Here is a 20,679-nt window from a genome sequence, read left to right as displayed (position 1 = left end):
CCATTGCTCGTGTTTCTTGGCCCAAGCAAGTCTCTTCTTATTATTGGTGTCCTTTAGTAGTGGTTTCTTTGCAGCAATTTGACCATGAAGGCCTGATTCACGCAGTCTCCTCTGAACAGTTGATGTTGAGATGTGTCTGTTACTTGAACTCTGAAGCATTTATTTGGGCTTCAATTTATGAGGCTGGTAACTAGTGAACTTATCCTCTACATCAGAGGCAACTCTAGGTCTTCCTTTCCTGTGGCGGTCCGCGTGAGAGCTAGCCTCATCATTGCTCTTGATGGTTTTTGCGACTGCACTTGAAGAAATGTTCAAAGTTCTTGAAATTTTCTGCATTGACTGACCTTAATGTCTTAAAGTAATGATGGACGGTCGTTTGTCTTTGCTTATTTGAGCAGTTTTTGCCATGATATGGACTTGGTCTTTTACCAAATAGGCCTAACTTCTGTATACCACCTCTACCTTGTCACAACACAACTGATTGGCTCAAACGCATTAAGAAGGAAAGAAATTCCACAAATTAACAAGACACCTGTTAACTGAAATGCATTACATGTGACTACCTCATGAAGCTGGTTGAGAGAATGCCAAGACCATGCAAAGCTGTTATCAAGGCAAAGGGTGGCGACATGGAAGAATTTCAAATTTCATTTTTTTGTTACTACATCCATATGTGTTATTTCATAGTTTTGATGTCTTCACTATTATTGTACAGTGTAGAAAATATTTAAATGAAAGAAAAACCCAGGAATGAGTAGGTGTCCAAACTTTTGACACACCAACTGCAACCATTTAAACAACTGCATTAGCATAAGAAGCAAAAATTGATTTTACTTACTGGATGGATATTTTCTGTCCAAAAACATTTATTCCGTGCTGGAATCAAAACTGTGCTCACTCAGAGTCCTCATATATTCGTTCTGTCACTCACCTGGTCAATTTCTGCAAAAATGTCATCCAAATGTGTATACTTCAATAAAGCTTTCCACTCTTATTAGCCATGTTTTACTTTTTCAGTTTTGAGAAAAGTTTGTAGAAGAGAACGAACCTCTGCATAACATAAACTAGCGTGCGTCCTGTTTGCGTTCACCTGAAAATTAACATTGTTGCGCACAGCTCAAATCAAAACAAATTTTATTGGTCACATACACATGCTAGGTGATGTTATTGTGAGTGTAGTGAAATGCTTTAGGTAAATAATGTACTTACATTCAACTCTAACATGATGGCTGTTTGTCGCACAAAGGGCGTTCACATACTGCTGGAAAGCCCAGCTCATTGGCTATCTAGCTAGCTATGTTCCAAAACGATAGGTGATCATTGGACCAAGACACTGTCAATCAAGTGAACACTCGTCTCATTAGTGCGTAATGATAGCTGACATAATTGACGTGTTGTGTAGCTAATACGTAATGTAAAATAATGAAACAAGTTTGGTTTGCTTTTTAGAGTGTCTGCGGATTGCACAAAAACCGAACTTGACCGGGTTAAACAACGTTTTGCCGATAATTTAAAAAAAATTGTTTTGTTGAAAGAGTCGGAATTCATGCAAAAAGCTGTATAAAACATGGAACATGTTAGGATATAAAAATATATTTTATCAAACAAAACTATGCTACATTTTATCTCTGGGACCCTCAGGATGACAAATCAGAGCAAGATTACAGAATGTAAGTACATTATTTACCGTCAGAGGTGAATTTATCAAACCAGTTGCCTTGATAAGTGTTTTGTTGTTGTGCACTATCCTCAAACAATAGCATGGTATTTTTCACTGTAATAGCTACTGTAAATTGGACACTGCAGTTAGATTAACAATCATTTAAGTTTTCTGATGATATAAGACATGTCCATGTCCCGGAAAGTTGGCTGTTGTTTACAACGCCATTCACTGTAGATCAGTACTGATTTGCTGCATGTATCAAATGCTAACATAGTCTAATTAAATGCTAACTTATCAAATGTTAACAGTCATAGCATCAGTGCTAAGCTGGCTCATTACAATACGAGGGCCATGCTCTTGTCTCAGGTGGTCCTGAGGTGGATGTGATCGTGGGTCTCTGCGGTCTCCACCGCCTGCTTCCACGGGCCTGATGCCTGGTAGAACTTGTTCAGGAGGTTGAAGCGCCCACGGATCTTATACAGCTTCTCTGCATCCTCCTGTGGGGCCATTGGAAGTCTAGTAACACTTAAGATTAGGGGCATTATTCTGTAATGATGATCTTAAAGACAGTACACATGTAGTGTTTTAGTATGGACAGATATACTACTAATGACATCATTAATTTATAAAGACAAAAGTGGTAAGTACTCCATAATAGCATGTACTTACTACACTATACTTTTTACACTATTACAGGGTAATCACATAGGTGATGCTACTGGTACAAGTACTAGGTGCCGACAGTATATGTGGTAATGATAAAATTAAACAACCTATAATTGACCATTATTTTACTCTATGTACCAGGTATGACAATACCTGGCTAAGGAAATTAATTGAAAATGAGGTGAAGCCACCATTAAATGCTATGATCACCTACTGCTTGGTTGGTTTTCTTACCAGCATGCCCAGCTGCAGGGCCAGTACCGCCACTGCCAGCCTCCAGTTTAGGCTCGGTCTCGGCCTCCCGTAGTGCCCGCACTGCCCTGGCATTATCCATGTTTTCCAGACACACCCGGGCCACATCCAGATGGCGGTTCTTCACACACATCCTCGCCGTGTTCTCCTATTCTGCCTCAGTGCAGAGAAAGAGGAGAGACATTTTGTTTGATCATAGACGTTAGCGGGAGACATTTTGTTTGATAAAGTATATTAGGAATGTGATAAGATCAGCAACCATAATGCAATAGAGAATGGAAAACTATTGACTAACATAGCATTGGAAAAAGGAAAATATTGTAAACCATTTCCTTTTTGATTCAAGGTCATTCAGTAAAACGTTGAAAGTATATGTTATAGCCATTTGATTTCTTGCATATACAGGTCAGCCATTGATTTCTGGTACAATGCCTAGGCTCCACTTTCAACATCGAACCAAATCAACATCTCTAAATCTCTTCTAAACCGCTTTAACACATAAACATTGATTTAAATCACAGACAGCGGTATGAATCTGTGCGTGGGAATCCAGACCCCAGAGCTCAGGGCAGGAAGCCAAGTCTTGGATATATGCTTGCCACAGGGGATTAGGCATAGAAGAATGCTTGCAGGGAGATCCAACTCAACTCTCTCACAAACACACATGCATGCACACACACACTTATTCTCTCTCTCTCGCTCTCTTTCTCATCTACGTCAACCTCAATCCCCCATCCACTCAGCCACCATTCCAGATTCCACACCCATCTGGACCCTATTTGTGTTCCCCCTCCTCCAACTCCTCTCTTTAGCTGATACAGATGTGGGTTTGTTTATTAAAGTTAGGCAACAGGAAATTCCCGGAATCTTTAGGGGCCGTGGGACTCACTGGCGGGGGAAAATGAGGCCAAGCTTGCCTTGCAGAGACCCATGCTATGTAGCACTGCACTGGCAGCCAAAAGCCTGCTCTCTATGGCCACAGACCATACAAACACAGCCCCTCAAATCCCCACGGCTCTATCGTTCTCTGAATCCACGTCTTACACAGATGTTTCAGAGCCAGAAAATAACTATAGTAGGTTTGGCGACACAGAGAGAGGGTAGGTAAACAGACAGAGATAGAGAGGGTTTACGAGAAAAAAAGGACAGAGGAGAGGGTCCGCCTTTTGCCCCCCTCTGACCATTTTCCTATCAGGAAACGCATCCTGTTGCTGGTCGGGCTGTGTGTTCGTCGCTGTCACACACACACACACACACAGGCAGAAGAAGAGCTGCAGCATCTGGAACACCACTTAGGCTCTATGGGCTGTCCTCTCTGAGTGAGTCTCAGGAGCGAAAATTCTCACACAGAGAGTGAGGGAGGGAGTTGTCTGGTCAAACCTGTTGGAGCCACAGACTGATATCTCCCACCCTGAACCCTTTATTCTAATTATTTTTTGACCGCTGGGACTGAGCTGTACAAGGAGCACCAACTCTTTCCAGAGAGAGAGAGAGAGCAGGAGCACCAACTCTTCCCAGAGAGAGAGAGAGAGCAGGAGCACCAACTCTTCCCAGAGAGAGAGAGAGAGAGAGAGAGAGAGAGAGCAGGAGCACCAACTCTTCCCAGAGAGAGAGAGAGAGTAGGAGCACCAACTCTTCCCAGCAAGAGAGAGAGAGAGAGAGAGAGCAGGAGCACCAACTCTCCCCAGAGAGAGAGAGCAGGAGCACCATCTCTTCCCAGAGAGAGAGAGAGAGCAGGAACACCAACTCTTCCCAGAGTGAGAGTGAGCAGGAGCACCATCTCTTCCCAGAGAGAGAGAGAGAGAGAGCTGGAGCACCATCTCTTCCCAGAGAGAGAGAGAGCAGGAGCACCATCTCTTCCCAGAGAGAGAGAGAGCAGGAGCACCATCTCTTCCCAGAGAGAGAGAGAGAGAGAGAGAGAGAGAGAGAGAGAGCAGGAGCACCAACTCTTCCCAGAGAGAGAGAGAGAGAGAGAGCAGGAGCACCAACTCTTCCCAGAGAGAGAGAGCAGGAGCACCATCTCTTCCCAGAGAGAGAGAGAGAGAGAGAGCAGGAGCACCAACTCTTCCCAGAGAGAGAGAGAGAGAGAGAGCAGGAGCACCAACTCTTCCCAGAGAGAGAGCAGGAGCACCATCTCTTCCCAGAGAGAGAGAGAGAGAGAGCAGGAGCACCAACTCCTTCCAGAGAGAGAGAGATAGCAGGAGCACCAACTCTTCCCAGAGAGAGAGAGCGAGAGGAGGGTCAGAAGAAGACTAGACCTTGCGCAGTGAGAGATCGCTCTTCCAGCTGACAAAGCCCTTTCTTGGTTAAGCCTCAGTGAGCTGAGCAACACGATCCAGACGATCTGCTCTGCTGCTCTACACTGCTTCTCCATTTTCCCACTACCCCTGGTGTAGAGTCTGAAGAAAAAAACACAGAAGAACGAAGAAAGAAACTGAGGGGAAAAAGAGACAGGCGCTTACACAGAGAATAAAATAACTTGAAATTGCAGAGAACCAACGGTGAGGAGGGCAGCCAGAAGAAATCAGAAGTGGAGAGAAAAGGGGTGATAAAAGTGGAAAAGAGACGGTTGAAGAGAGGTTCGAGTCCGAGAATCAAGCTGCATTCAGTCACCAAAGCCAGTGGAATGGACCTCGGTGTCGGTCGGATTAACCCATGCCTGCACACTGTGCACTCCGAGGAGGAAGGCTGAACCAACCCACCTCCACCACCAAAAACAAATGAGGATGAACGGAGATGTTCTTTAGCTGAGCTAACAACACGTTCCCTTTTTTCTTCAGCGGTGCGACTGCCTGGGGTTAGCATAAGCCGCTAGCTGCCTGGCAGTGGAGGAGGAGGAGAACCGGGGTGCCCCAAGCGCCGCTGGTGTTGCTGCCCAGGAGAGGCAGGGCAGCACGGGAGAGGAAGAAGGGGACGAAGAGAGGGAGGAGGTGGTGGAGGCAGAGGTGGCGGGCGGGCAGCGGTGCATGGCCGTGCAGCGGCTGGTGGCGGTGGCGGTGATGGTGGCCCTGCTGTCCCTGGTACTCAACAACGTGGCAGCTTTCACCCCCAGCTGGGTGCTGCAGGCCCTGGAGGATGGACGCAAGCGCAACGTGGGGCTGTGGAGGATGTGCCCCGTCATGACTGGAGGAGAGAAGGGCCGGGATGAACCTCGGGGGGGCGGGAGGAGAGGTCAGGGGACTCAGATGCCGTGTGAGGGTCTGGGCTGGGGCTCGGAGTACGCAGGCTACCAGGAGTCCCGCAGCACCGTCAAATGTAATGTGTGTTTGTGTTTCATGAGTGTGCTTCATTCCAAAACCCTTAAGAGTGCGCCTAATTGATGTTTGGGCTCCTGAGTGGCTTAGTGGTCTAAGGCACTGCATCTCAGCGTCGTCCGGGTTAGGGTTTGGCCGGGGTAGGCCTTCATTGTAAATAAGAATTTGTTCTTAACTGACATGCTCAGATAAATAAAGGTTCACTAAATAAATAAATAGCAAAACCAGAGGCAGCAAGATCCTGACCCCCAGGCCAGCTGCATAACAAGCAGCGGCAGTCCAGGGGACCTCATTCAGTGAAAACAAATAACAATAATAACAAACAAAAATAATTCTCAGAACTCATAGGGCATTGTCTACAGATGCAAAAACAATGTTGATTTGCAGTGAATCCATCATTCCATTAAGCCCTTGATAAAGGCTACACACAAAGATGCATCTTTGTAATGACATTGATCAGCTCAGCTCATAAATGGTTATTTGCTATGACGCATTGGACTCTGATATCAACAGGTGTCTTCACATGATGTTGCCCTAATGTCTCTGGTTTAGTTTGAGACAATAAATTTGCCATATTCATAATTTATTTTCCTTCCCCCCCCCCCCCCCCCCCTCCCTCCAGTGCAGTTTGACATGATGCGAGCGTGTAACCTGATGGCCACGGTGGCTCTGACGGCCGGTCAGCTGATCTTCCTGCTGGGCCTGATGGAGCTGCCCTTTGTCACCCAGGACTCCCAGTGGTGGGAGGAGGCCATCGCCGCACTCTTCCAGTTGGCCAGTGAGTACTATACATCCACACCAATATGTTTAATACACGGCACAACATGACATATAGCCTAGCCTAATGTCAGCAACCTCTCGTCCGCGGACCGGCACTGGTCCCTAGAATGAGGTTTACCGGTCCCTGAGATAGTTAGGTGTACCTGATTATTATTATTTTTTCTCAAGTTTTTAATGTCGGCAGTCCTCCAAACAGGGAAGGAAGGGCAATAGCTTGCCAGTCATTGGCACAAAAAAATGGTTGAGAAACAGTAACACTGGCCTATACTGTGACTCTGACATGATGCACAAAGACAAGAAGCCAGATGTGGCAGTCCCAGTAGAATGGAAACCAGACACCTACAAGCCTGGACATAACCACTGCATCGGGTCAAGCACAGAGTTGAATTCTATGTGAAATTTGATAAACATATACATGCCATGGACATTTTTGTTCCATTTTTCCAAAACACTAATGAGTGTGGAGGCCAGCAGACACCTAAACATAAGTGAGAGACAACCACACTATAAAACACCTATTACACGTGTCTGGCTTTTGATTTCAACTTTGAAATGTTCAATAGAGTCGCTTGAGGCTTTTCTGAGCGTTCCTCAGATCTAAAAATGGTCACAGTGTGTTGCTGAAAAGAAACATACAAGTCCCTTGTTGTTCCCCAGTGGAGCCCAAAAGAGGAACCCTTGGAGCTTTGAGGATAAAAAGCATACATTAATCCAGAGCAACCAAACAAATCAAACTAGGGGGGTGACTAGGAAACAGAAAAGGAGGAATAAAAAGACTAGAATCGTCCCTTATCGTTCCAAGAAGGAATTTTCTTGGAAAGTCAATTAAAGACTATAACAACCAGGAATAGCAATGGGAAGAAGGAGAGGAGGTGGGCAGTAAGGGCAAATCAAGACCCCTCTCCTTCATCCATCCCAGAGGGTTGTGCGGCAGTGTGGGCATGTCCTTGTCCCAGTGCCCCTTTTGAGGAAGTGTGACGTTGTCACATTTTGTTGAGTGCACAGCTTGTTGTTTAGGGATGTCAGCCCCGGGCAGTATTGTGGCACAGCAGGCGCAGCATCCAAGGGTCTGATGGCTAAATATAGCAGGCCGTCAGTCTGGGCTGGTGGGCCGGCCGGAGTTCCAGCGAAAAAGGGAGCGACTGTCGGGCGCCAGGAAATCCCTGCTCAGGACGAGGAAATGCCTGCGACTACCTGTTATGCAAACCCCGAGCAGAGGAGGAAAGAGGGGGAGAGCAGACATGAAAGACAGTTCGACAGGGACTGACTAGGTTCTGGAAGTGAGGGTGTGTGTGTGTGTATATGTGTGTGTGTTGGGTTAGTTGGTAGAAAAATGCTGTAGGGTGGGGACAGCTGCTGTCCAGATAAGCTTGGCCTAGCTTTTATGCCTGTTTACAGAATGTCCAGGAACAGGGGCAAATAAAGGGTCCCCTCTCAATGCTAGCTTCTTCGGCAGGCATCGCCGGAACTTTTATCTGAAGGTCTTAGATGAGACCCACCCAAATAATCACTGATTCCCTTCCAAAAGAACCCACTGAGATAAACTATTGTTTGGCATGCTATAAAGTGTCACTCATGGTAAAGGGATAATGCATCCCCAAAATAAAAATCATGAAACTCCTGTCATTTTGGTGAAACCCTATGTTCTATCTGTGGGTAAAATACACATTTCCCCCCTTCGATATGGTCCGTCTGTGAAAGTAGTAGGAACGCATCATAGCTAGAGTCCATACGGAAAGTATTCAGACCCCTTGCCTTTTTCCACATTTTGTTACGTTACAGACTAATTCTAAAATGAATTAAATATTTTCCCCCCCTCATCAATCTACACACAATAGACCCCAATGATGAAAAAGTCAACACATGTTTTTAGAAATTGTTGGAAATGTAGCTTGGCACACGTATTTGGGGAGTTTCTCCCATTCTTCTCTGCAGATCCTCTCAAGCTGTCAGGTTGGATGGGGAGCGTCGCTGCACAGCTATTTTCAGGTCTCCCCAGAGAAGTTCGATCGGATTTAAGTCCAGGCTCTGGCTGGGCCAATCAAGGACATTCAGAGACTTGTCCTGAAGCCACTCCTGCGTTGTGGCTTCTGTCTGGCCACTCAACCATAAAGGCCTGATTGGTGGAGTGCTGCAGAGATGGTTGTCCTTCTGGAAGGTTCTCCCACCTCCACAGAGGAATTCTGGAGCTCTATCAGAGTGACCATCAGGTTCTTGGTCACCTCCCTGACCAAGGCCCTTCTCCCCTGATTGCTCAGCTCTAAGAAGGGTCTTGGTGGTTCCAAACTTCTTCCATTTAAAAATGGAGGCCACTGTCTTCCTGGGGACCTTCAACACTTTTTTTTGGTACCCTTCTCCAGATCTGTGCCTCGACACAATCCTGTCTCGGAGCTCTACGGACAATTCCTTCTACCTCATGGCTTGGTTTATGCTTTGACATGCACTGTCAACTGTGGGACCTTATATAGACAGGTGTGTGTCTTTCCAAATCATGTCCAATCAATTGAATTTACCACAGGTGGACTCCAATCAAGTTGTAGAAACATCTCAAAGAAGATCAATGGAAACCAGATGCACCTGAGCTCTATTTTGAGTCTAATAGCAAATGGTTTGAATACTAACGTAAAGAAGGTATGTTTTTTGTTTGTTTAATAAATTATCCAAAATAATTATTGTCATTATCGGGTATTGTGGGTAGATTAATGAGGAACATTTTTTATTTAATACCTTTTAGAATAAAGCTGCAATGTAACAAAATTTGAAAAAAGGGAAGTGGTTTGAATACTTTCCGAATGCACTGGACATGTTTCTTGTCACTGGCGATAGGGGATAACGCTTTTAAAACAATATATATATTTTTAAATATATATTTTATTTCACCTTTATTTAACCAGGTAGGCAAGTTGAGAACAAGTTCTCAGTTACAATTGTGACCTGGCCAAGATAATGTAAAGCAGTTTGACACATACAACAACACAGAGTTACACATGGAGTAAAACAAACATACAGTCAATAATACAGTAGAAAAATAAGTCTATATACGATGTGAGCAAATGAGGTAAGATAAGGGAGGTAAAGGCAAAAGAAAGGCCATGGTGGTGAAGTAAATACAATATAGCAAGTAAAACACTGGAATGGTAGATTTGCAGTGGAAGAATGTGCAAAGTAGAAATATAAATAATGGGATGCAAAGGAGCAAAGTAAATAAATAAATATATACAGTAGGGGAAGAGGTAGTTGTTTGGGCTAAATTATAGATGGGCTATGTACAGGTGCAGTAATCTGTGAACTGCTCTGACATCTGGTGCTTAGAGCTAGTGAGGGAGATGTGTTTCCAGTTTCAGAGATTTTTGTAGTTCGTTCCAGTCATTGGCAGCAGAGAACTGGAAGGAGAGGCGGCCAAAGGAAGAATTGGTTTTGTGGGTGACCAGAGAGATATACCTGCTGGAGCGCATGCTACAGGTGGGTGCTGCTAAAGTGACCAGTGAGCTGAGATAAGGGGGGACTTTACCTAGCAGGGTCTTGTAGATGACCTGAAGCCAGTGGGTTTGGCGATGAGTATGAAGTGAGGGCCAGCCAACGAGAGAGTCCTAGGTATTTGCAGTTGTCCACATGTTCTAAGTCAGAACCATCCAGAGTAGTGATGCTGGACGTGCGGGCCGGTGCAGGCAGCGATCGGTTGAAGAGCATGCATTTAGTTTGACTTGTATTTAAGAGCAGTTGGAGGCCACGGAAAGAGAGTTATATGGCATTGAAGCTCGTCTGGAGGGTTGTTAACACAGTGTCCAAAGAAGGGCCAGAAGTATACAGAATGGTGTCGTCTGCGTAGAGGTGGATCAGAGACTCACCAGCAGCAAGAGCGACATCATTGATGTATACAGAGAAGAGAGTCGGCCCAAGAATTGAACCCTGTGGCACCCCCATAGAGACTGCCAGAGGCCCGAACAACAGACCCTCTGATTTGACACACTGAACTCTATCAGATAAGTAGTTGGTGAACCAGGCAAGGCAATCATTTGAGAAACCAAGGCTATCGAGTCTGCCGATGAGGATGTGGTGATTGACAGAGTCGAAAACCTTGGCCAGGTCGATGAAGACGGCTGCACAGTATTGTTTCTTATCAATGGCGGTTAAATGATCGTTTAGGACCTTGAGCATGGCTGAGGTGCACCCATGACCAGCTCTGAAACCAGATTGCATAGCGGAGAGGGTGCGGTGGGATTCGAAAGAGTCGGTATTCTGTTTGTTGACTTGGCTTTCGAAGACCTTAGAAAGGCAGGGTAGGATAGATATAGGTCTGTAGTAGTTTGGGTCAAGAGTGCCCCCCCCCTTCGAAGAGGGGGATGACCACAGCTGCTTTCCAGTCTTTGGGAATCTCAGACAACACGAAAGAGAGGTTGAACAGGCTAGTAATAGGGGTTGCAACAATTTTGGCAGATAATTTTAGAAAGAAAGGGTCCAGATTGTAGGGGTCCAGATTTTGCAGCTCTTTCAGAACATCAGCTGACTGGATTTGGGAGAAGGAGAAATGGGGAAGGCTTGGGTGAGTTCCTGTGGGGGGTACAGTGCAGTTGACCGGGGTAGGGGTAGCCAGGTGGAGAGCATGGCCAGCCGTAGAAAAATGCTTCTTGAAATTCTCAATTATAGTGGATTTATTGGTGGTGACAGAGTTTCCTATCCTCAGTGCAGTGGGCAGCTGGGAGGAGGTGTTCTTATTCTCCATGGACTTTACAGTGTCCCAGAACTTTTTTGAGTTTGTGTGGCAGGAAGCAAATTTCTGCTTGGAAAAGCTAGCCTTGGCTTTTTCTAACTGCCTGTGTATATTGGTTTCTAACTTCCCTGAAAAGTTGCATATCACGGGGGCTGTTCGATGCTAATGCAGAACCCATAGGATGTTTTTGTGTTGATTAAGGGTAGTCAGGTCTGGAGAGAACCAAGGGCTATATATGTTCCTGGTTCTACATTTCTTGAATGGGGCATGCTTATTTAAGATGGTGAGGAAGGCATTTAAAAAAAAATGCATCCTCTACTGACGAGATGAGGTCAATATCCTTCCAGGATACCCGGGCCAGGTCAATTAGAAAGGCCTGCTCACTGAAGTGTTTCAGGGAGCATTTGACAGTGATGGGTGGAGGTCGTTTGACCGCTGACCCATTACGGATGCAGGCAATGATCGCTGAGATCTTGGTTGAAAACAGCAGAGGTGTATTTAGAGGGCAAGTTGGTTAGGATGATATCTATGAGGGTACCTGTGTTTATGGCTTTGGGGTGGTACCTGGTAGGTTCATTGATATTTTGTGTGAGATTGAGGGCATCAAGCTTAGATTGTAGGATGGCTGGGGTGTTAAGCATGTTCCAGTTTAGGTCGCCTAGCAGTACGAGCTCTGAAGATAGATGGGGGGCAATCAGTTCACATATGGTGTCCAGAGCACAGATGGGGGCTGAAGGGTGGTCTATAGCAGGCAGCAACGGTGAGAGACTTGTTTTTAGAGAGTTGGATTTTTAAAAGTAGAAATTCAAATTGTTTGGGTACAGACCTGGATGGTAGGACAGAACTCTGCAGGCTATCTCTGCAGTAGATTGCAACACCGCCCCCTTTGGCCGTTCTATCTTGTCTGAAAATGTTGTAGTTAGGGATGGAGATTTCAGAATTTTTGGTGGTCTTCCTAAGCCAGGATTCAGACACGGCTAGGACATCCGGGTTGGCAGAGTGTGCTAAAGCAGTGAATAAAACAAACTTAGGGAGGAGGCATCTAATGTTAACATGCATGAAACCAAGGCTATTACGGTTACAGAAGTCATCAAAAGAGAGCGCCTGGGAATAGGAGTGGAGCTAGGCACTGCAGGGCCTGGATTCACCTCTACATCACCAGAGGAACAGAGGAGGAGTAGGATAAGGGTACGCCTAAAAGCTATGAAAGTTGGTCATCCAGGACATCCGGTACAGAGTGGAGGATTCTGGGGCCGATAAAATAGCTTCAAGGTATAATGTACAGACAAAAGGTATGGTAGGATGTGAATACAGTGGAGGTAAACTTACCTGCACTCTAAATCAACAAATCAGCCAATAGATGGTATAGGCATTCTTGTCTAGAACACATCCATCCGTTCATATCGTTATGAAAAAGTATATACTTTGCTTAGATGTGCTCAATCTAAACAGTGTACTAAATTATTCAACTCAATTTCTCCTTCAAGTACCATCTCGCAATGCTCCCTGTGTGTCTGTGGGAAATGTTCGTTGTTGCCATAGCAACATACCCTGCACTAGTGTTTTTTAACACCGTTAATCATAGGAATTAGGTGTTTGGGGTGGATTATCCCTTTAATACGATGGCAGAATGATTAGGTATGGATATCTATGGCGGTCGTTGGTAGCTCTTTTCAAAAACAGGCCATCTACTATAGACGCCCTTCACACATGTTGACATTAATAAGAATAGTGACACGACTAATGAGTCAGACAGACACATACACACCTACTTCCACCAGCTAAAAATACATGCTGCTGGAAAAATGTCATCTTCCTTTGTACTCAAATGCCACTATCTGAAGACTTCACCATATTTGATCAACAAGACTGAGCAAAACAATAGATGACTTGCGATGACCCTTGGTGAGGACTTCATAGCAGAAGAGATAACAATGGTTACTAGGTATCAGTATTCCCAAAGCTACTCATTGCCTTATTATACACTGAGTATCCAAAACATTAAGAACCCCTGCTCTTTCCAAGACATAGACTGACCAGGTGAATGCTATGATCCCTTATTGATGTCACTTGTTAAATCCACTTCAATCAGTGTAGATAAAGGGGAGAAGACACGTTAAATAAGGATTTTTAAGCCTTGAGACAATTGAGTCTTGGATTATGTATGCGTGCCATTCAGGGGGTGAATGGGCAAGACAACAGATTTAAGTGCCTTTGAACGGGGTATGGTAGTAGATGCCAGGCGCACCGGTTTGTGTCAAGAACTGCAACGCTGCTGGGTTCTTCATGCTCAACAGTTTTCCGTGTGTATAAAGAATCGTCCACCACCCAAAGGTGGGAGGCATTGGAGTCAACATGGGCCAGCATCCCTGTGGAACACTTTCGACCCCTTGTTGAGTCCATGCCCCAACAAATTGAGGCTGTTCTGATGGCAAAGATGGGGGGGATCCTGGATGCTGATTGGATGATAAATGTTAGTTATTTTCAAGAATCCTGTTAACTTTACATTTGAATAATCAATGCACATACACTGTCCCGCAGCCCAGTCAGGCAATTCATCTCCACTGGAAAAAAATCAAGACATTATTTACAATATGTTTAAAAGCAGCAGGCTCAGTGATTTCCCAGCATTCCCAATGCCTTCACTTAATCTAGGCTCAAGTGTAAAAGGCCTTCATTTCCTGAGTTCGGTTCAGTTTAGTATACCTCCACCACTCAGCAATTCATCCCTCGTTCCTCTCCTCCCCCACTGAGAATTGGCTTCTCTCTCTCTGCTGTGAATGGGAGTTATTTTTACCAGCAGCCAGTCTTTCTCGGGAAAGAATGCTCTGTTTGCGTTTTCAGATGAGCCAAAAACCTCTATCACATGCAGACAGTGGGATAACAATATCCAATTCCATTCAGTGATATCTCAACACTGCTATCGGCAGGTCTGAGCCTTGGCTGAGTATAACACCGGCCCGTTTTCACCCCTTGAGACTGATATGCTCAGGAATGTGTGACGGAATGGAGAGAGTCAAGATCAGAGGGTCAAAGGTGAAGGGTTATGTGCATTTGAGATTCAGGTTTAAACTCTGTTGCACTTAAGCCGGTGGGGTTACAGCTGTCACCATGCCCAAACTGTGGCCTTGGCAGTTATGTCTCCCCTACACAACGGGGCATTGGCACAACTTAAACAAAATATACCAGGGGAAAATGTGCTTCTTTCTAGAGGGATAGAAAAGCAAGTGAAAAGCGATAGGTTAAGAAGTCAGGGAATTTGAAAGCCAGGACCTCTTAGTCTTGTGGGTGATGTCACACCACAGTTGAGTGCACAGCAAATTAAGGTGAGGGCATTTACTGGGCTGGTTTACATAGCACTATTCAATTAATAGAAAATTACTGGTAAGTAAATTCAGGCATGACATAGTTTAGATATGAAAAGATTTGGCACGTGTCCCCAGATCCTCTAAAAGTCTTACAGCTGCATCATTGAGAGCATCCTGACCGGTTATATCACCGCCTGGTATAGTAACTGCTCGACATCTGACCGTAAGGCGCTACAGAGGGTAGTGTGTACGGCCCAGTACATCACTGGGGCCAAGCTTCCTGCCATCCAGGACCTACAGTGGGGCAAAAAAGTATTTAGTCAGCCACCAATTGTGCAAGTTCTCCCACTTAAAAAGATGAGAGAGGCCTGTAATTTTCATCATAGGTACACTTCAACTATGACAAACAAAATGAGAAAAACAAATCCAGAAAATCACATTGTAGGATTTTTTATGCATTTATTTGCAAATTATGGTGGAAAATAAGTATTTGGTCACCTACAAACAAGCAAGATTTCTGGCTCTCACAGACCTGTAACTTCTTCTTTAAGAGGCTCCTCTGTCCTCCACTCGTTACCTGTATTAATGCACCTGTTTGAACTTGTTATCAGTATAAAAGACACCTGTCCACAACCTCAAACAGTCACACTCCAAACACCAAACAAATCAAACAATGTATAAAATCAATCTTTAGGATGTTTTCATCATAAATGTTCAATAATGTCCCAACCGGAGAATTCATTTGTCTGTAGAAAAGCAATGGAACGAGAGGTAACTTTCTCAAGATCGCGAGTCACGAGACCGAGGCTGCTGGCAGACCTCTGACTCATTCCCCTCTCATTCAGCCCCCCTTCACAGTAGAAGCCTGAAACAATGTTCTAAAGATTGTTGACATCTAGTGGAAGTGCAATATGACCCATATCCCACTGTATTTTCAAAAGGGGCTGAGATGAAAACCTACAAACCTCAGATTTCCCACTTCCTGGTTGGATTTTCTCTCAGGTTTTTGCCTGCCATATGAGTTCTGTTATACTCACATACATCATTCAAACAGTTTTAGAAACTTCAGAGTGTTTTCTATCCAACTAATAATATGTATATATTCGCATCTGGGAATGAGTAAGGAGGCAGTTTACTCTGGGCACGCTTTTCATCCAAACGTGAAAATGCTGCCCCCTATCCATAAGAAGTTAACAGCTTCTACCCACAAGCTATAAGACTGCTGAACAATTAATCAAATGGCCACCGGATTATTTACATTTGACACCCCCCCATTTGTTTTTTTTTACACTGCTGCTCCTCACTGTTTATTATCTATGCACAGTCACTTCATCCCTACCTCCATGTACAAATTACCTCAACAAACCTGTACCGGTACACCCTGTATAGTCTCGTTATTGTTATTTTATTGTGTTACTTTTGATTATTTTTTACTTTAGTTTATTTGGTAAATATTTTCTTAACTCTTTCTTGAACTGCACTGTTGGTTAAGAGCTTATAAGTAAGCATTTCACGGTAAGGGCTACACATGTATTCGGCGCAGGTGTCAAGTTCTGACCTTAGTTCTTTTGTTATGTCTTTGTTTTAGTTTGGTCAGGGCGTGAGTTGGGTGGGTGGTCTATGTTCCGTTTTCTATGTTGTGTTTGCGTTTGGCCTGGTATGGTTCTCAATCAGAGGCAGGTGTCGTTAGTTGTCTCTGATTGAGAATCATACTTAGGTAGCCTTTTCCCACTTGTGTTTCGTGGGTGTTTATTTTCTGTTCTGTGTTTGTATTTCACCTTTCAGGACTGTTTTCGTTTCGTTCTCTGTTGTTTTTGTTCAAGTATTCGTTTTCATTAAAAGAGAATATGAATACTTACCACGCTGCACCTTGGTCCTCCTCTCTATCTCCCAACGACGAGCGTTACAGCAGGTGACAAAGTTTGATTAGATTTTGATTTGATATCAATTGGTGATCAATTGTAAGGACAAGCAGTAATCAGTAAGGTCAGTGAATTTCCAGGACTTTGACTAAGATAATAAGTGTTTCAGTCAATCAGGGCTCTATAGTGCGACCATTTTACTTGCATATGTGGCTACATATTTTGCTGTGCGCCTAGAAAAATTCAAGATTCTAGCTTTCTTACCTCATATTTTTTTCTTGTGCTCAAAAATGTCTGGGTGCGGCAAAATGTTTCAATGTAGGCGCACACGGTACTCCTTCTAAAAAAAAAAGTGCCCTTTCAGTGTCTTTCAGACTGCCTGATAGATATTGTAAAAAGTCCCAATATGCAAACCCAAAGCGGGGGTGTGGAGAGGGGGGGAGGAAGGAAGGATGGAAAGAGGAAGAAGAGGAAGGAAGCCAGAAAGATTAGACTGTGCCAAAAAAAAAGCAGTTCACACAGCCCACCCAGCCTGGAGCCCCAGGACTGGGGAGGTGAAGGGCTTTATGGTTTCTTAGAAAAGGAGTCACACACAGACGGACAAACACTTGCACTCAAATGCAGACACACCTTCACATAAGACACATACACACACTCATAAGTCACACAGGCATTTACCTAATGACATCCTCTCATAAACAAAGACCGGCTCACAAATCTGAATGACCCATTGAGAGAGAGCGCCAATTACACATTTCAACGCTAGTCCAGCACTGGCACTGGCGTTCTGACCTGCCACAAGAAACTGACTGATTAAAATCCTAATGGGCCATCATCCCCTTTTCCAGCAATTATTTTTGGTGCCTTTATTTATACCAACCCTTGATTGGACATGCTCCGAGATGAGTGTTATTGATGAACTATTGACTGGCTCCAGGTATTACTTAAATCCATGAAATGGACTTCCTCTTTGAGATCTAGGTTAGTGGTCAATCCATTGTGGGTGATGGTTAATTTCAGTTACAAAGGTTGTCATACTTTGTGGGAGAACAGGGTTGGTTGGGAGGACAGGGTTAAATTCCCCCCTGGGGTTATTTCACCAATTCATATCCAAACCTTAACAGTGTGATGGTGACCAAAAAAAGGCAAAAACGGTGAGCTAAAGTTTGTTGATGAACACTGAAATAGTTGACTCATGTTGAGAATAGTATTCTCTCTTTTGTGATCTTCCTGACCTGGATCATAGTGGCGTAGGCTACAGCAATGTGTTTTAAGATTAAATCAATAAGGAATTAGAATGGCCTTAAAACTTATTTGGATAGGTTTTGTGAGAAGTATGACATTTCCTTGTGTTTCCTTTGATGCTGAAATCTCAGAAGCCCTCCCAGAGAAAAACCCCATAGATAGATTGCTTTAGAAGTTAGCAACAGTGAGATTAGATTTTACATCCCCTCTCCATTAACGTCACTGTTAAAGAAATTCAATTAATAAATTGTTTGAGATGAAGACTAAAATACACATAGGCACTTGAAGAGCTACAGTATTTGTTTTAAATGATTAAGGTCTCATTGAATTAACCCTTCCCTGTCTCTCCCTCCCCAGGTTTTGTGCTGGTAATCGGCTTGGTGACATTCTACCGGATCGGCCCGTACACGCACCTGTCCTACTCGTGCTACGTGGACATCGCCGCCTGCCTATTGGCCACTCTGGCCGCTGCCATGCTCATCTGGAACATCTTACATCGCCGCGACGACTGCCTCACGCCACGTGTCATTGTTATCAGCCGCTCTCTGGCGTCGAACTTCCACCCACGCCTCGACAACGACTATGTGGAGTCGCCCTGCTGAGCACCCCTGAGCCCTGACCCCCATTCGTCAATAAGGACTACCTAACATGCTGAAGAACAGACAATGTTCTGACTGTCTCCTCATATTCTTATCCGACCAGGTGCCTCAATGAATGACTCTATAGAAGACACTTGATTTGACGTGACTCTACCGGTGCTGGACTAACATGCTTTCACTGTCGTACAGTTCTACATCTTCTCACGTGATGGCTATCATGTACAATGACTCATGGACTCAAATGCTGCCCTGGACTGAGTAATGCTCCTTGCTGCAAGGATAGTTTCGCCATAAAACATCCATCTAAAATTATGAATGAAAAGTCAGTGTTAAAAACCATCAGCTGTAGTGAATGTATCATTTTAGTAGACATGCTGTAAGCCAATTACTCAAAAGGTGTGCTTGAAGGTTTGTTTGCCCTGGAATTTGTAGAGAGAGAATTTGTATTTCCTCAGCAACACCCCCTGAAAACACCCTGGAAGAGATCAAGCTGGATCTTGACATGTTTTGTTCTTATGTAATAACATATATTTCCTGCATATTGTTTATATTACTCTTAATATTAAAAGTGATTTAGGTTACAACTCTAGTTAGCATCGACTTGAAAATGAGTTAACCCCATCCAATCTATTCAAAGTATACTTAAAAACTGTCGATTAGGTACCATATTTCTACCTTTATCTTGAGAACACAGTGTTGTCAAGTGAAGTGTACACACATTAATTCATTCTATCCAAACCACCAAAGGGTGTTTAATGGCAATTTGACAACACATTTTGCTCAGATCCTCAGACCTCTGTATGAATGTCCTGTCATTGACGATTTCAGATTGGCCCAACAGACACAGTAAATACCATAAACATTTGAGCTCATTTGGTAAGGACGCTTTCCTTTTGATAATCTGCTCACTTGTGGTACATGTACTTAAATTAATTATATATAGTTGTATTAAAATATTGATCTTATATCATATTGCTGCAAAGAAATCAGCCGTTTGTGGAGTAGTCACTTTCAAACCAAACAGTGAGTATGCATGAAAATAATAATAAATAAAACAAATGCAATAGTGTCTAGTGTTGTCTTTTTAAATTGCTGTTCTATTGTGTCGGATGTCCAGGATTCTTATAAATTCTGGTATTTGTGGCAAGACAAAATATTGGCAACACAAATCAAAAAACCCATGCAAAACTTCACAAACCATAATTTAGAGTAGATTTAGGGTAGACAAGTGAAGTTTCATTGAAGTTGGTGATTGGCTTTGATGTGATGGAAGGAAAGACATGAATTGCACTGTAAGTCATCAGCTGACCCTAACTTAAGTCTCCTAACACCAGGTTTTTATCAAAATTCCATTTTGCTTAGTGTTGCCAACTATCCATGACGATAGATAATTTTGGTCAAGGAATCCAATTCTGAATAGTTTTGGTTCAATTGGTTTGTTTTGGTTCAAACACTTGCTGCCCACCTCCTGACTTCACTGCCTTGGATTTGGCCACGGCAGTGCCATAGTTATAGCCTGCATGACTCGCATACGACCAACAGCATTTGCTACCCCAGAGGGTTCTTCTAGGGCTGGCCCTGGAATGGATGACCACTTTGTCATGATTCTGCACAACATGCACCTGAGGATCTGCGCCCTGGTAAGAAGACATGATACCTAAGACTGAAGTTTGATTCTGATGCATTGTCTTAATTTATTAAATTAATTACTGCAATTACGTCTCTCACATCTAACTGGAGGGGAAAAACTGACAACCTGCCCAAGCTGGAGAACGTTTTCCTGGCTAGGGAGGAAAGACTGGACCAATGCACTGGCTTTACTAACAAACATCCTTGATAAGGCAGAGGAGCTGAGGCCCAAGGGGGACGAGGTGTTTGACCGAGCCCAGTAGCTGCAGGCCACCTGGAGAGTCTGCGCTGGAAGGTGGAACACACAAAGGAGGTGGAGGAAGAGGCACACAGGGGCTCGTCCAGGGGTACCATGAGCAGTATGGCAGCCTGGAGCATGAGGAGGTGCAGGTGCTTGGAGGAGATGAAGGAGCAGAAGGAGGTGGTCTTGGAAGAGGCAACCAAAGAGGAGAAGGATGACTGAGTAGGTGAAGCAGAGAAGAGCATAGAAGAGACGAGGAAGTGCCCCAATATTCCTTTGCCATTGATTGTTTTCAATAAATAAATATTTAGTGTAACTAAAAGTATACAGGCCGCCTGTCATTTTTCGTGGTGGTTTTCTTCAAACATATACTTTTTATTAAATTCTATGAGGGAGGTTAATGGTTAGAAAATACTTAAAGTTACTGGATTATCTTAAAAAACTGTGGCAAGAGTCTAAAAACTCAAAT

General features: G+C 44.1%; 2 protein-coding genes across 3 annotated transcripts; one reads left to right on the top strand and one right to left on the bottom strand.

Moving 5' to 3' along the window:
* Window positions 1–1,119: 1,119 nt before the first annotated feature.
* LOC149974436 (intraflagellar transport protein 140 homolog) lies at window positions 1,120–2,773 on the bottom strand. The gene is made up of 2 exons (XM_090212605.1): window positions 2,564–2,773; window positions 1,120–2,160 (listed from the first exon to the last, which is right to left on the bottom strand). Exons 1-2 carry the CDS (start codon window positions 2,687–2,689, stop codon window positions 2,026–2,028), a joined length of 261 nt encoding a protein of 86 aa, XP_090068731.1. The 5' UTR covers window positions 2,690–2,773; the 3' UTR covers window positions 1,120–2,025.
* A 1,010-nt stretch (window positions 2,774–3,783) lies between these two features.
* Window positions 3,784–19,404, top strand: LOC110499077 (transmembrane protein 204). Of its 2 annotated transcripts, none has more exons than XM_021575961.3 (3): window positions 3,784–5,836; window positions 6,458–6,613; window positions 18,099–19,404. In XM_021575961.3, the coding sequence occupies exons 1-3, from the start codon at window positions 5,548–5,550 to the stop codon at window positions 18,341–18,343; spliced, it is 690 nt and encodes a 229-aa protein (XP_021431636.3). In that variant the 5' UTR covers window positions 3,784–5,547; the 3' UTR covers window positions 18,344–19,404. The 2 variants fall into 2 exon arrangements, with proteins under 2 accessions (XP_021431636.3, XP_090068730.1); XM_090212604.1 differs by having other exon boundaries at window positions 3,821–5,841.
* The last annotated feature ends 1,275 nt before the right edge of the window (window positions 19,405–20,679 follow it).

This window comes from Oncorhynchus mykiss, chromosome 20, assembly GCF_057628025.1.
Source record: "Oncorhynchus mykiss isolate SJ-2025 chromosome 20, ASM5762802v1, whole genome shotgun sequence".
Classification (NCBI taxonomy): Eukaryota; Metazoa; Chordata; class Actinopteri; order Salmoniformes; family Salmonidae; genus Oncorhynchus; species Oncorhynchus mykiss.
This window is presented reverse-complemented; position numbering and strand designations above follow the sequence as displayed.